Source organism: Lemur catta, chromosome 10, assembly GCF_020740605.2.
Source record: "Lemur catta isolate mLemCat1 chromosome 10, mLemCat1.pri, whole genome shotgun sequence".
NCBI lineage: Eukaryota > Metazoa > Chordata > Mammalia > Primates > Lemuridae > Lemur > Lemur catta.
In genome coordinates this window covers 83,296,456-83,313,327 of record NC_059137.1, presented here as the reverse complement: position 1 = coordinate 83,313,327, position 16,872 = coordinate 83,296,456, and the positions used below count along the sequence as shown (strand labels likewise).

Below are 16,872 nucleotides of genomic sequence, written 5' to 3'. Positions count from 1 at the left end.
GTGTGCACCACGACACCCGGCTAATTTTTCTATTTTTAGTAGAGATGAGGTCTTGCTCTTCCTCAGGCTGGTGTCAAACTCCTGAGCTCAAGCTATCCTCTCGCATCAGCTTCCCAGAGCACTAGGATTACCGGCATGAGCCACCTCACCTGGCCAAAGGTGGTTTGTTGAGATGGAATCTGTTCTTAGTGAAAATGCTGTGAACATTGTTGAAATGACAACATATTATTTAGAATATTGTATAAACTACTTGATAAAGCAGTGACAGAGTTTGAGAGGACTACAATTTTGAAAGAAGTTCTACTGTGGGTATAATGCTATCAAACAACACTGCATGACACAGAGAAATCTTGAGAGGAAGGGTCAATAAATGAAGCAAACTTCATTGTTGTCTTATTTTAAGAAATGGCCACAGCCATTCCCAACCTTCAGTAACCACCAGCCTGACCAGTCAGCACCATCCCATGGAGGCAAGACCCTTCACCAGCAAAAAGATTACAACTCACCGAAGGCTCAGATGATTGTTAGCATTTTTTAGAAATAAAGTATTTTGAAATTAAGGTATGTCCATTCTTGTTTTAGATATAATATTAATGCTATTGCACACTTAACAGACTACAGTATTGTATAAACATAACTTATATGGGAAAACCAAAAGTTTTGTGTGATTTGCTTTGGTTGCCATATTTGCTTTGTTGCAAGTGGTCTGGAACCAACCCAAAAATATCTCCAAGGTATACCTGTATAGCAGTCCCAAAGTCTTTGTGTAGTTTAAGCTTTGCTAAGTCCAAAATTATAAACGCTACACACTTACAGAAATATCATTTGGTTTAACTACCTATAATTCTTTCATAATTAGAATTGTGAATTTTAAATAATTATTTTAATTTTATGTGTGTAGGTCCCTCTGATTGAAAGTGGGACAGAAATAAAAAACTTACTATTAAAAATTTACAAAACTAAATACGTGTAAAAAAAATTTAAGTTCTGTCCCTGCATGGATGTTAAGACAAAAACACTGTGTGGGAAAGCTGGAGTTGAGGACAAAGGAGATTCTGAGAGTAAGAACCCCTGGGCCGTAGCCAAAATTCCAGGGTCAACTTCAGATTTTCAAGGGCTGTAAAATAGGTGGACCTCAAGCCAAGGTCTCAGATGGATAAAAGGAACCAGATAATATCTGGTCCCAGGGGGAAGGACTAGAAAATTGACCAAGGTCTATATCTGACAGGATGAGAGGGTGGAATCCAAAGGAGGGATCTGGAGGGCCCAGGGGGTGGAGGGATGAGCAGGGCTGAGGGGGAGGGGCTGTGGTTCAGCCTCCTCCCCACATCATCAACCCCACCCTCAGGAGCCCTTTGTGATGAGGGGCCACAGCTCTGTGATGCAGGCCTGGGCCCCGGTCAAAAGGCCCAAAGGCAACGCCCAGGGCTCAGTTGCTTTAGGGCGACAGTGCGATTCACATGGAGAATTATCCATTTCCTCTGAATACCCAAAGCCCCACATGGCTAAACCCCAGCTCCACCTCCTGGATGAGGGATATCATCCTGGGCATCCTGTGTGGACTGGGGCTCTTCCTCCTGTTACTCCCCTGCCTTGTGAGAGATCCATCCTCACCGCCGACTGGGCAGAAAAGCACCATCAGGAAGGTAAGGAACCCTCAGCCCAGACCCAACAGAGAATGATTCTCTCTGTTTTTTCTATTGTTATTTCCACTTTTCCAAATTAAATAGAGAGACTCCGGGGTGGGACATTGGCTCACCCTTCTAGGCACAGGCGGGGCAGGCTGAGGAAGAGCAGCACAGGGTTTGTATGGGAAGCTCTCAGGCCACCAGTGTGGGTGCACAGGGGGCGGCACTAACGCGGGGCCTCAGGGGCCAGGGCGGGGTTATGAGAGAGAGAGAGAGAGAGAGAGAGAGAGAGAAATCTCCATGGGAGGACGGCCCTGGGCCCTAGTCACCTCCCTGTGGCTGGTGCCTGGACCCGGCTTTTCCTCCGTGTGGGGTGATCCGAGGGCTGTGCTGAGCCCCTGAGAGCCTCCCATCAGGGGCTGGAGCGGCCTCTGGCCTCCTCAGGAAGCAGAATCCTGCCTGACAGCTCAGAGGGTGAGTTTCTCAAGCAGAGGAACAGTGACAGAAGACACCCGAGGTAATTTCATGCAGAAAATCCCTCCTGTGTTCTTCAAAGAAGGAGAACAAAATATTTTTCATTCACTTTACAAATGAGTAAAAGCAAAGTAAAAACAAACGCAAAGCTCCGTTAATTCGGTGCAGAAGGTCGCGACCTCCGTGAGCGCGGAACGTCTGCAGCTGGGGAGAGGCGGGTGAGGACTGGTCCCAGCCCCTCAATCTTTCCTGTCTCTCAGCGTCAGGTGGAGAGGAGGGAGTGGCCCAGGAGCAGGAAGAAGAGCTCTGTACTGAAAGGTGAGGCTCTGCTGCTCCACCCCAAACCCCCGGGGACTTGATCTCACCTTTCCCTGAGGGACCAGCCCCATGTCTTAGCCGTGAGAGGGAGGCTGGGGCAGGACATCTGAACCCGGTCCCGCTCACATTCCGCGCTGGGAATGAAGCCAGGGTCCGGGAATGGGGCTGCCCAGTAGCGGCGGTGTGGGGGGCAGCGGGCCCATAACCGCCTCCATGTGGTGGTGGGGGGGGTGCTCCAGGCCCACCTGTGGACAAGCTGTTTAACTTTGCTAATTCTAGTCCTTGTGGCGCCGACCCCTGTCCTCCTCCCCATCTCCCCACAGGGCAGGTGTGAGGACCTGGGCAGGGATGGATGTGCACTTTGTAAATTTCATCCCCCACGGGCTGCCCTAGAGGGACATCCCCTCAGCGTCTAGTAAAATCCACAGGCCCCTTCCTTCCCCACCTTAACGGGCTCCTAATTTCCAGTTTGTAGAGAGAGCCTGAGGGATCTGAAGGAGGCTGGGGACATGATTTCCCTTCTACAGAGGTAAAGAACTTTCCCCTTCTCCGCTACCCTTCCTACCAGACTAGGGTGTTACCCCAGGAGACCTGGGGATGGGAGAGAGGATTGTGAGGTCCTCCGGTGGCGTTGTGGCAGGGCGTGGCCGGCTTGTGCCCCCGCCCCTCCCCTGGAGCCCCACCCTGGCCCCTCCCCCTTCCCCTCCCACCCCCTCCCCCCACCCCCACCCTGTCTGCTCCTGGGCTGTAGCTTGTACCTCCTGTCTCCTGCAGCCACCTGGAGAGAGTCCCTGACACCCCTGGTAAGGTGCACAAAAGCGCATCTGCTAGAGTCCCCCAGCCACAGGAGTGTGTGGAAGATACTGCTCCCGCCAAGGCCCGGTTCGCTCCCCCAGAGCGCGTGGAGGACGTTGGTCCCACTAAACCCCCGTTGGCTTCCCCGCCTCCTCTGATCGAGTGTCCTCTGCCTCTGGCCTCCACCCTGTCACCAGGCCCGGCAACCTCCTCAGGTACTGTTTGTTCGCACTCATCCCTGAGTGCCTCCGGACCACCACAGCCTCCGCTCTCCCTTTTTGGCCCTTCACCCAGGCCCCTTGCACTCCCCCTTCCTCCGCCACGGCTCCCTCACCCTGCGGCCTACTGCCAGCCTCCCAGAGGCTTCTCTGCTCCTCCGGTGCCGGACTCCAGTCTGACCTTTTCTCACTGTGACTCAATGGTACTTGCATTGCGCACCATCCGACGGAGCTCAGCTCCACGCAGGTGTTTGTCAGCTTCTCCCATCCTGGCCATCGCAAGCCTTGGTCACTCAAGCTGTCCCATTTCAGCCATCTCCTGGTGGCAGGCGCCTGCCAAAGCCTGGAGCCTCTCCACCGTGTCAGAGGGCAAGTCCCAGCAAGGGCACCTTTTCCACCACCCACCAGAGACCTCGCTCTGGAGAGACCCCACAAACAGGCAGATGGAGGCTGGTAGCCCCTTTTTGCCCAGCTCTGATAACGAGAAGCTCCTGGAGATACAAGTCACAAACAGAGTCAAGATCAACATTTGGGATGAAAAAGAAAAAGATGCATCATTTCCAGAACAAATGAGCCCAGAATACCACTTGAATTCTTTGGGGAATACGTTAAAGTCACTGAATGCTGAGCAGGACACCACTACCTCCCAACCCTTATGGAGCATGGAGGACAAACGAGAACAGCTGCCAGGTCCTCAGAAGTTCTCACATCCCAGTATCTTGAAGGACCATTTTCAGCAGAAATATAGCCAGCTTTTCTGGGGTCTTCCCTCTCTGCACAGTGAATCCCTAGTGGCTACTGCCTGGATCTCTGAGAGCTCTTCCACACTAGGGCTTCCCTTCCTCTTATTCAATGGAATCACAAATCTCTACCCAGTTCAAATGCAGGCTAAAATGTCTCCACTGCTTTCCCAGGCCCAGCCCCTGTCCCATCTGGAGCTCCAATCCCAACCCTTGATTCCATCTCCACGCCAGCTCCAGCCTCCACCTCTGGCTCAGGCCCAGGCCCAACTCCAGACCTCTTTCCCAATCCTCCTACCTTCTTCTACACCCTACATTAAGGACTATGGAGTATCTTTCCCTACATCCCACAATAAGCCACAATCTCTCATCCCAGCAGAAACTCAGCACCCAGAATGGAACCCTAGTAAACAACTAGAGAGTGGGTGGACTTTACCCTCTGAGGTCCGAAGACCTCAGGAAGTCTTTAGTCCTTCCTCTCCTAGCCTTTCCCAGGAATGTTCGACTTCCATTCTTCCGGAGAATTTTCCAATAAACCCTGAGCTCCGGAAGCAACTGGAGCAACACATTCAAAAGTGGCTCATTCAACACCAGTGTGACCTGGGAAGAACCCAAGAATTTCTGGAACTGATACAGCTTCAGGAAAAATTACCAGAGACGTGTCAGGCAAAGGGAAAACATGGACCCTTACAGTCTTTTCTGTCCACCAGTGGAAGCAGCAAGGATGTACACAAGGTGACATTCCAGCTAGGGAAGGCCCCAGGCACAAAGCTGGGGCAAGTTCTGGGGAAAGCTCCGAACCATCTGTCCAGGGCCATGACATGCCCCCAAGTGAAGGTTCTGAAGGTAAACTCTGAAGAGTCAGAAAGGGACTTGATGAGGCCCTCACGGAGTGACTCAGGAAATAATTTACTGTCGAGTGTATATAAGAATCCTCTAGAAAACATCCTGAACACCCGTTTGGGCATGACGTCGAGGCAGATGAGCGAGAATCTGACCTCCATGAGTGTGGGTCGGTCCTGGCATGATGTTGGCCATGGTTTTTCCGTGTCTGACACCCACATGGAAACCAGAAATTTAGCAGTCTCGAAAAGTTTAGAAACCTATGTGAACACTTCCCAGGATCTTTCCTTCCTCAGTCCACGCGTGCAACAGGATCTTGGAATGCATGTTGCAAAGTTTTGGGTGAAGCACAGGTGGGGCTTACCCCTCAAGGTCCTCAAGCCCATAAATGTCCTTAAGTTGAAAAAGGCTCGATCCTCACCCCTTCCACAGAGTGCCTTTCACCCTTCAGCCACGTATGAATCTGAGGCCAAATTTCTGGAACAACATCAGGCAGGTCTGAGAAAGAAGGTGACAAAAGAAGAGTCATTCTCCACACTGACCAGTCATCTTGCTGCTTCCTCTGCACATAAGAAAATCCAGAAAACCATGCGAAGGGCCCCATCTAATAATGACCGTGGGCCCTCAGCAGCCCCTCTGCCTGGACAGGAGGGCAGGTGGCCTTCTACGCCCCTCACATACAGCCTCATGGGAAGAACCCAACAGAACAAGAACTTAGGATCTCAGTCTTCCAGGGCTGAGGAGACCAGGGCAGCAGTGACACAACACAGAGTCATCCTGGGATCCAGTATGCAGGCAAGCCTCCAAGCCACAAATGAGCATGTGAGTGGTTTAGAGGCTCCAGGAGCCAGTAAAAGTCCTGCACCCCCTAGAATGTCTGTTGCCCAAGATCCAGAAGAGCTCTGCCTTCTGGGTAGTGAATTTGAGCCCAGAGTGGCAGCAAAGTCAGCAGCCAATAAGCCTCACGTCTGTGGTGCTGCTGTACTCCTTCCAGACAGTGTCACTGATATACTCCCTGATGCAAACAGCTTGGGTTCTCAGGTGCCCCAGAGCTACCTCCAGAGTGCACCTGTTGGGGACAGGCCAGCGTTCCAGGTGCTAGGTGACCTCATGGCAGCCAGAGGGAGCAGCCTGGGGCTGCAGGAGCCCAAGATCCCCAAATATCAGGACTCATGCAAGACTCAAAGGGAGATGTTTGCCCTTGCTTATAAGAGTGAGAGCGGTAGGAAGCTCAACTCAGAAAAGCACAAAGAAAGATTTGAAGAATTGGGAACCTGCCAGGTCACCCTGGTCAGGGGAACAGAAGACACCCTTCACAAGATCCCCAGATATCAGGACTCATTCAAGACTGAAAGCGAGTTGTTTTCCCTTGCTTATAAGAAGAGTGAGAGCAGTAGGAAGCTCAACTCAGAAAAGCACAAAGAGAGATTTGAAGAATTGGGAACCTCCCAATTTACCCCAGTCAGGGGAACAGAAGATGCCCTTCACAAGATCCCCAAATGTCAGGACTCATGCAAGACTGAAAGCGAGTTGCTTGCCCTTGCTTACAAGAGTGAGAGCAGTAGAAAGCTCAACTCAGAAAAGCACAAAGAAAGGTTTGAAGAATTGGGAACCTCCCAGATCACCCGGGTCAGGAGAACAGAGGACACCCTTCAGGGTGAACGACACCAGCCCTTGCCAACAAAGAAACAGGCTCCTCCAGAAAACCACTTCAGAAAAACCCTCAGACAATTTCTTCAATGGATTAGTCCCGAGACAAAATGCAAGCCGCCATTAACCGCTGCCCAGAGGCAAGGAAGACAGAGAAACAGATCATGTGTGGACAGCAACACTGCAGAAACTCAGGGGCTCACGACAGCTGTCGGACAGATGCTGGAGGAGAAAATAATGATTCTCCACAACCTTCATGCCTTGAACATAAACCAGTGCAAACAGGAGCTCCACACCCCTGTCTGTCAGTGTCCCGGCTACCACATGCCAGCCTGCCACCCAGGGCTGAGCAGAATGCAGAGCCATGCAGCCAGCCATCAACCAGCCACCCCCAAGGCCCAGAGTCACCCCATCAGGGAAAGGCCAGTCAAAGATGAACAGTCCTTGAAAAATGTCCGATTCGGCAATGAGCCGTGTGGCCTAAAGCGTCCCCAACTCGTGCTCTCCAGGAAGGCTGGGTCCCCAGCCAGTCCCTGCCAGCACAGGCGACCTGTGTCCCTAGCCAGTCCCTGCCACCACAGGCTGCCTGTGTCCCCAGCCAGTCCCTGCCACCACGGGCCAAGTCCAGCTGGTGCATCCAGCCATTATCACCACTGCCCAAAGCACTGTCTTCATCGAGGATGTGTCTTTTCGGGCCAATAAGAAAATTCTTCTCCAGTCCTTCATAGTAGAAAAACATGTCTTCAAGAAAAAAAAATCAATCCATGTAGAGGAAAATTACTTTTTCTCATGTTAATACATCCAAAATATATAATAATGTTCTCCAGTGTGTGTTTTTCTCATAAGAGGGTAATGGCTTCTGTCTATGCCATGCTTTGTGTGGGCTTTGGCTTCTAGAAGGGATGGGGCCTGGAGGGAAGTTGACAGTGGCGCTGTGAACCCGCTCTCATCCTGATTTCCTTCGTTGACCCTTATGTATCCATAATACCACTGTTACACAAACCAACCAACCAAAACTACTCCAAAAACAAGATGAGAAAAATCCATGAAGCGCCCACCCCGGGAGCTGATTCAACCCGCCTTTCCACTGCTTTCTTTCTACCTCAAATGTTATGCAGCTGTAGGGCCCAGGTTTATGGAGGCTCCATATGGCTGAACCCTCCCATGCAGGCTCTGGGAAGTGTCACAGCGTCATGGCCTCATGTCTCACAAGATGACAGAAGTTTGGAGGCGAGGGAGCTGGGCCTTAACCTGCTTTCAGCATAGCTGAGTGCCCTGGGACCCCTGTGTGGGGATTAGACAATGCCTGCCCCTAGGAAGCCCCTTCTCTCCCTGATAAAAGCTGGGATGGAGATGGGCTCTCTTAGTTCGGCCTTCATGGAAAGTACAAAGTCACCATCCCACTGCCTGCCTCCTCCTTTCCCACACTCAGAGTGACAGCAGGGACAGATCTTCCAGCTCTGTGCATGTGTAGGTCGTAGGTGAGGGTGCTCTGGGGAGGGTGCTGAGGGTCGTGAACACCACTGCCCCACACGAGTGCAGGGCCCTGTCGTGGGCCACCTGCCTTCATTTGTCTCACCAATGTCTTACCTCCAGAGAGGGAGCTCTGGGTGAATTGAACAGGGCACAATTGTGTGTGCAGCCACCTTCTGATGGTTGGACGCTGTGGACCTACTGTGGGATGCAAGAGAATTGAAAAGGTTGGAGCCAAAGAAGGAGGCAAACACCATAAGGATGCCATGAATGGTGCAGCGAACTGGCAGTCCCTGCCATCCCACTGCCATCGACAGGCTTAGAGGGGAGGAGACTTCAGGAGCCGAGTGGCCCATCCTGGTCCCACCCCGGGGTTCCACCCTGCCCTAGCTCCTAGATCATAAACCTAGAGAAACTGCTGACACAGAGGGCTAGACTAGAAGGGACACAAAGCAAATTAGGGAAGATGAATTTCTTAGTATGTTTGATAAGCTTGTGCACATTCATCTCTTGGATTCTACAAAGGATGCAGTGACAATTGGTAGAAAAGCCAAGACTAGGGAATTTAGGGCCTCACTCAAAGTCTGGTGATCTTTACATATGCACATGGCCCCAGGACTCCTCCCAGGAGAGCAGTGGGGACTTAGAAGGGCTGGGAGGCTGGCCTAGGGTCACATAGCAAGTCTCCCTGGCTTCCAGGCCTTGCTGGCTCCAGAGGCTGGCAGGGGAAGAGACAGTCAGACTGGATTTGAGCATACAGGGGGCGTGGAAGTGACCTGTCCAAAATGGGTTGGGAGTGGACAGTAAGGAGTGGTCCCTGCTCTGCTCTCACTCTGCTTTTAGCATAGATTTCCTCTTCTCTGGGGCCCCACAGAGCAGGGAGAGGAGGAGCCATTTCTCCAGAGAGAGTTTTCCATGCCCCGTGCCACATGGAGGCCATGCAGCAGTCACAGTTCCAGGGGCTTCATTTCTGCAGTGGAAAGCCCTGTGCCAGGAGGTGCTGCCACTCTACATGACAACGGGACCAGGCTGGCCCCTGGGGTGGAGGGCAGAGTGGGCACAGTCTCCGGCACCCTGCTGCTGGTGCTGCAGGCTTCTGCTGGAGCCAGGGCTTGTCTCTCGGGCCTGCACAACTGAGGCAGCCTCCAGGGTGGGCCCAGCAGTGACAGTGGAGCCAGGACTGGCAGGAGGGGCTGAGACCTGGAGTAGAGAGAGGCTCTGGTCCCTCAGGGGCTCAGGAGAAGGTCACAGAGTAAGACACTGACCTCTGAGGAGGGGCCATGCCTGGCTTCTGCTGGCTCTCTCAGGACACCGAGAGGTGAGTTCTGGGATGGAGAAGAGCTGGACACGGACCCCAGGGCTCCTGCCAGGAGAAATGCCACACACGGGCAATGCTGACGGACCAGCAAGAAAACAGGACAGAGCAGGGCCTTCAGCCTGTCTACTGCTCTGTCTTTCGCGAGCTGCAATAAGGCCAGCAATGAAGAGACCCACAGAGACACCCCTGCACAAGAAACTCAGAGAGATCTCACACAGAGACAGCACACAGAGACCTCTCACTGACACACAGACACACTGAGACCCCCCGCAGAGATTCCCCCACAGGAACGTCAGAGCTCTCAGATGCTTCATGTAGCCCCACAGGGACCTTGAACAGAGACACCCAAGGAGCTTCACACAGAGACCCCTACGGAGAACTCCGCAGAGATCACTCTAAGAGACCTCTCCCTCAGTCCCACAAAGAGACTTTCAGTAGTTCTGACACAGAGACCTCCCAGAGATCTCACACTTAGATCCCCACGAAAACCTTAGATAGAGACCTCACACAGAGTCATCAGAGAGGGACCTTATACAGAGATCTCACAGAAAAAACACACAGAGACCTCCCACTGCCTTGTGGAGACCTCTCGCAGAGTCCTCCCACAGAGACCTTGCATTGAGAATTCACAGAGACTCACACAGAGACACACAGGCCCCGCGCAGAGATCCACACAGAGACTGCACGGGGCCTTCATACAGCGTCTCCCATGGTCACCGCACCAGTACGCTAAGAGAATCACACAGAGACCTCCCACAGGGACTTCATGTGGCCCCACAGTCTCTTGCACAGAAACCCAGCACAGAGACTTCCCACAGAGGCCAGAGAGAGACCTCTCACAGGGACCCACACAGAGACCTCCCAAAGATACCTCCCGCCCGGACCTCCCACGGAGACCACACACAGAGGTCTCCCACTGCCCCACACGGTGCTCCCGTGGATTCCTCACGCCGCCTCAGAGGCCGAACACAGAACCCTCACAGAAACCTCTCTCAGAGACTTCACAGAGCCTTTCCACACAGAACTCACACAGAAACCTCACGCTGAGATTCCACAGAGACCTCACGCAGAATCCTCACCAAAAACCTGGCTTAGAGACCTCCCACCCAGAACTGACACAGGGTCCTCACCAGGGACCGCACGCAGATACCCCGGAGATGTGGCACCCAGAGTTCACAGAGAGACCTCACATCCATTCTTCAGGCGCCCGAGTAGCCACACCATGACAAGTTCTTTGTGGTTATGAAATCACTTAGTGAACTGGACCACAGGAGAGATATCACAACCTGTGCCCCCTCAAGAACCCTGAGACACCCAGATATTGTCAGCATTGCATTAAAGGGGATTCTCTGCCTGGGGAAATGCTCACGCATTGGTTTTTCTTTCGTGACTTCATTGCCTCTGAACGAGAGCATTATGGATTCCACATGTAGACCAACCTGCACAATTCTTTCTTCCACAGTTTTCATTAGCTTGAACTCTGACACACAGTTTAGAGATTTACAAATTTTAAACATGAGTAAAACATTGCCAACCTCCAATAAAAGAAAATATTGTATTTGTTCGTTTTTATCATCCAGCCAAATATCTTTTTTATTTCATTGGGAATAAGACTTTGAAAATATGAATGCCAAATGATCCCTAGAAAGGAAATAAACCAGCAAAGGGCACTGTGCAACTGGAATAGGTCAAATCTATGGCAATATTCCTATTATATCACCTGACAAAATTATACTTTTTAATAATATTATTTTATTCCTTTAAATGTGGTAACGCCTTCAAATGACATTGTTACACATTTCCAGCATATGACAAAGTCCTAACGTTCGGCTAACACAGCTTAAACAGATGGGCTATTTTAAATGATTTATTTTTCAAATAATTCTATGGAAGGCACATTTTCTAAAATAGGCTGTAGGGATCCATTTTATATTCATTACTGGGCTAAAAAAGGACACACTGCTTAAAACAGTTTTAAAATCTTACAAAATATATTACTTAATCTATGCTTTAGACATACAAATGGCCCAACAAAATTACTGAGGAAGGGACATGTTAACATCTGAATTGAAGAATATACACATTTAATCAACATTTATGTAATAATAATGAATAATGAAAAGCCTCACTCGTTATATATCCAGCATTTTCCAAAGAATGCACTTTGGTGAGACTACATGTTTCTCGCTGCTCATAAGCAAACTGTTGTCCTTATTTTGGTAAAATCTATTTTAATGACAGTTGTTAAATGTGTTTCACTAGATTATCTAGTGGGATGAAAGCATCACACTCCTTTCTCTCAGAAGGGCAGAGGTGATACTAGGGCTCTTTTAGCCTATGTCTTTCAACAAGAAATTCTCTTTTTCTATTCTCCATAGTTCATATATATATATATATTTATATATGTATATATATATATATACACATATATATATGCATTTTTTTTTTTTTTTTGAGATGGAGTCTCGCTTTGTTGCCCGGGCTAGAGTGAGTGCCGTGGCATCAGCCTAGCTCACATCAACCTCAAACTCCTGGGCTTCAGCGATCCTACTGCCTCAGCCTCCCGAGTAACTGGGACTATAGGCACGCGCCACCATGCCCGGCTAATTTTTTTTTTTATATATATATATATTTTTAGCTGTCCAAATCATTTCTTTCTATTTTTGGTAGAGACGGGGTCTCACTCTTGCTCAGGCTGGTCTCAAACTCCTGACCTCGACCGATCCACCCGCCTCGGCCTCCCAGAGTGTTATCCATAGTTTATATTTTTTTAACTATTAATTTTCTATCTTATAATGCCATTGAGCCATAAAATGAAGGAATATCATAATGGATGTCCTCTAATATTTTATCAGATCATATGTATTTTTAATAGTGCAACTTATGTGGGGAAGTTTTGTGATTGGAATAAAATGCAATCAATTAGAAATTTCATACAGGAAAATATCCTTTTCAAGTTGACTATTTTAACAAGGTTAAAATAAATGATGATTCTTCAGTCTTTTGAATTACAGAAAATGTCCACAATAAATAGTTTATTGGTATGACATGTTGGATGTGTTGTTTCTCACTAGTAATTAATAGTTCAATAATCTGTGAAAACTGCAATGAATAATGTGCATTGAAGTAATGCTGCCATCAGTCATGCATTCATCTGCCATTCATTGCCTCTGGTGATTTGTGTGTCTAATTTCACAGAATAAGCTTGAGGCTTTACCCCAGAAGAAATAATCAAGGGGCTTCAATCTATCAAAAAGACATTATCAACATTTCTAGACTCTATTACCATCTATATATTATTTTTAATAAGAGTCGTCCAGTGTAAATATTATAAACATTTTTACCACTTACATGTGCCCACATGAAATGGCTATCAATAACTATTAACAGGTAAGGGAGAAAACAACAACAAAAACAGATCTTTGTTTTCAAAATATTTTACATCAAAACATTTTGCTGGAAATAAACTGGTTTTTAATCTCCAGACAAAAGACTCTCTAAATGACATTCAGGATATATTACAAATTTGAATCCAGAATACATTTATGTTTGAAACAGGTCTCACACTGGTTTCGATAAAGGAGGCACTACAGAACCCAGCGTGGAGGATGGCAATTATGCGATGACTTCTTCTTAATACTCCAGGGGGTAAAGATCTTTCCCACATAAGCAAAAAAAGTAGTCTTTCTACAACGTCGACTCCTAAGAGCGATTCCCCTTGTTGGACTGCAATATAATTGTCCATTTCATACACTATTACTTCATAAAGAAATCCCAGAGAAAAAAATTTCTGGAGGCTTTCCCTGATTGCACAGCTAGGCTTTCTGCCGAGCTTGCACCGTTGGCAAAGAACAGCGCATCTAGATCCAGATAACCAAGGGGCTTCATAATTGCCTCCTCCACATACTTTGTGAGGCTCATCAGATTCACAACTATTCCTGTAACACGATCAATCTTTATAATTGTGTCCGTGGCCCTGTGGCTGTTGCATTTTCCCAACAGGCGCAAGTCTTCTCGGTTGCTGGCAGGTTTGCTGCGGTGCCCTTCCCTCATTCCCTGCTCTCCACAGCCACTCACACCGCAGTTATGCAAGTGATGTTGACTAAAGTCCGGAAGGCTGCAAAATAGTGGTGTGCCAAGCACAGTAGATGCGGATTTAGAAAATGCTGACGTCCCTCATAAGAAATGTGTGTGACCCTACACTTGGGCCATAGGTATTTCTGTGCTTCAGCTGGCCCCCTGGATCAGGTGCTTCTGTGGAAATGCAGCTAATTTTAAGATTTTCTTCCCCTCCTTCACTCCCCTTCACTGTAATGACATCTGTCACTCTTCCTTCCCCCTCTGTCCAAAAGCTGGAATCTGCCACCACCCATTCCCCGTGGTTTCACAATCTCCGTCGTTTTTCTCCAATGACCCCTTCAACTCAAACAGCTGTCCCTCACTTCAGGTATTACCCTTCAATTCCATGAGCGAGACCACTGCCCTTTTTTTTCTGCTACAATTTTATGCTGGTAACACTTTGCATACATATTTGCAATGTCAATGAATTTATTTTGTAGAACGTGGTCCCTGGAGTCAGATAAACTCCCCACTTACTTGATCTGCTATTTGGGCTGGTCATTTGTTGCCTTGATTTACCAATTTTATAGCATTGTATTAGTTTATTTCAAAAGATTTTATTTCATGAAATGCTAGCATTTTTCCTATTTTTTTAAAAATTGTAAATCTATGGATTTAGGCTCAGTTATTTTTTTAAAAAAATATCAGTACTTGTCTAAGTATTTGACAGTTTTTCTTTCCTTACATACATCAGAAATATGTTAAGAACTTAGCTAAGAAGATACCAATATTTTTGTCACTTTCTGTCATTTTGTGTACTTATTTTATCTTAAAACCTCTACTATTGTGCAGCAAAGAGTTGGTTCCTTGGGAGGAAAACAAAAAACAGCCTTAAGAACTTACTAGGTTAAAGCTTAGCATCTTAGATCTGTGGCTCACCTTACTGTTTTAAAGATATTTTCATAAGTTGGTAAAAAGCCCTAAAATCCTAGGAAGAGAAACAAATTGAGAATTACAAGTCAGATCACTGAAATGGAGTCAACTGACAGTTTGTGTGCTCTGCTATACCAGCAGTAAGTGGGAACAGCTCCTGCGTGGAGAGGGCAGCTTTTAGGCACTTCAAGGAAATCGGAAGGAGGGCAGAGCATCCCTGAACTGAGACTAGCCAGCACCTCGCTGGGCTTCACACAGGAGAGGCTTTAAGTCTGAGAGGTGACCAGATTCCACAGGAGACCACAGAGAGGACACCAAGAACTCACAGTGGCTGCCACTGCTGCGCGGGGCTGCTTTCCTCCAGATATAAATGCGATCAATTTTAGTTATACAGGTGTTAAATCACACTCAAGCACCTATTTTCCTTGTGATGAGTTCCTTTAGATTGTGGGTCAAACGTCGTCTCAGGGGACACTGGCCCAAGGAGGTGTTGGAGGGATGAACTGACTTGACTTTGCAACCATGAAAACTCATCCAACAGAGACACTAACAATACAAACTTCCTACTAACTTTCTAGTCAGAAAGCGTCCAACACTGTATTTATTTTGGGACAAAAATATGTATTTAGAAGATTTTTCACAAAAGAGCAGCGATGGGAGGAAACGTTGCATCTGGGCCTGGCTAGTAAGATTTTTCCTTCACAGTTTTGCTTTGGGCTACCCAGGCCGCGTGCAGCTGCGGTGGTCACCGTCCCCAGCTCAGGGCAACCCAGGAAACTGGTCTCCTGAAGGCAGGTGGTCCTGTCCACTCCAGGCCCTCCGCTGTCCAGAAGACATAGCATCGCATGCAGCGGGAGGCGTTACCTTTATTAATCAACTCTGCTTCATACACTCCATAGGAACGTTTCTCACTGCCTTCTTTTACAATCTCAAGATAGTAGAAGATAACAAATGTTGAAATCATCCCACTAGGATAACAAAGCACATGGCTTTTTGTCCCTAGAAATATTTGTATTAGTTTACTAGAGCTGCCATAACAAAATACCATACTCTGAGGGGCTTAAACAACATAAACTTATTTCCCCACAGTTCTGGAGGCTGGAAGTCCGAGGTCAAGGCGTCAGCACACTTGACTCGCAGATGGCCACCTTCTTGCTGTTCTTTTCACTATCTCCGTAGCTTCACTTTTTCCAGAATGCCAAATATTTGCAATCATAATGTATTTAGTCTTTTAAGACTGGCTTCTTTCATTTAGAAATATGCATTTAAGGTTCCTCCATGTCTTTTTGTGACTGGATCATATGATAGGACTATGTCTAGTTTTGTAAGTAACTGCCAAATTGCCTTCCAAAGTGGCTGTACCATTTTTGCTTTTCCACCAACAATGAATGAGAGTTCCTAATACTCTACAACATCATCAGCATTTGGTGTTGTCAGCATTCTGGATTTTGAATATCTTAACAGTTGTATAGTGGTATCCCATTGTTGTTTTAATTTGAAATTCCCTAATGACGTATGATGTTGAACATCTTTTCATATGTTTATTTGCCATCTGTATATCTTCTTTGGTCAGGTGTCTGTTCAGACTTTTTTCCACTTTTTAATTGGATTGTTTGTTTTCTTATTGCAGAGTTTTAAGAGTTCTCTGTATATTTTGAAACTAGTCCTTTATCAGATATATCTTGGCAAATATTTTCTCTCAGTCTGTGGCTCATCTTCTCATTCTTTTAACAGTGTCATTTATGCAGAAGTTCTTAATTTTAATAAAGTTCCACTCAGCAAATTTTTCTTTTGTGGGTCATACTTTTAATGTATTTAAAAACTCATAGTCAAACCCCAAATTGCCTAGATTTTCTCCTGTTATCTATCTCTTAGAAGTTTTATAGTTTTGCACTTCAAATTTACATCCATGATCTGTTTTGAGATAATTTTTATAAAAGGTGTAATATCAATATCTAGATTCAATTTTTGCATGCAATAGTTTGGTAGTTCCAATAGCATTTGTTTAAAAGACTATCTTTTCTCCATTGAATTGCCTTTGCTCATATGTCAAAGATCTTTTGACTATATTTGCATACGTCTATTTCTGTGCTCTCTATTCTGTTCCATTGACCTAGTTGTCTATTCTTTTACCAGTGCCACACTGTCTTGATTACTGCAGCTTTATAGTGTAAGTCTTGAAGCTAATTAGTGTCAGTTTTCTGATTTTGTTCTTTCATATCATGTTCACTATTCTAGGTCTTTTGCCTTTCCTTATAAATTTTGAATCAGCTTGTCCATATCCATGAAGTATGGATATCACACCTTGCTTGCATTTTGATAAAATTATTACATTGAATTTATATATCAAGTTGGAAGAACTGATAACTTAACAATATTGAGTGTTACTATCCATGAACATGCAATAACTCTATTTAGATCTT

The 16,872-nt window shown here is 47.1% G+C and overlaps 1 protein-coding gene across 1 annotated transcript in view; it reads right to left on the bottom strand.

Moving 5' to 3' along the window:
• Positions 1–12,862: 12,862 nt before the first annotated feature.
• LOC123645719 overlaps positions 12,863–16,872 on the bottom strand; it is a 28,933-nt gene continuing 24,923 nt past the window's right edge. The window contains exon 3 of the mRNA XM_045562150.1: positions 12,863–13,574. Within this exon, the coding sequence (XP_045418106.1) occupies positions 13,560–13,574 (15 nt within the window). The 3' untranslated portion in view covers positions 12,863–13,559. The remainder of the gene's footprint in view (positions 13,575–16,872) is intronic.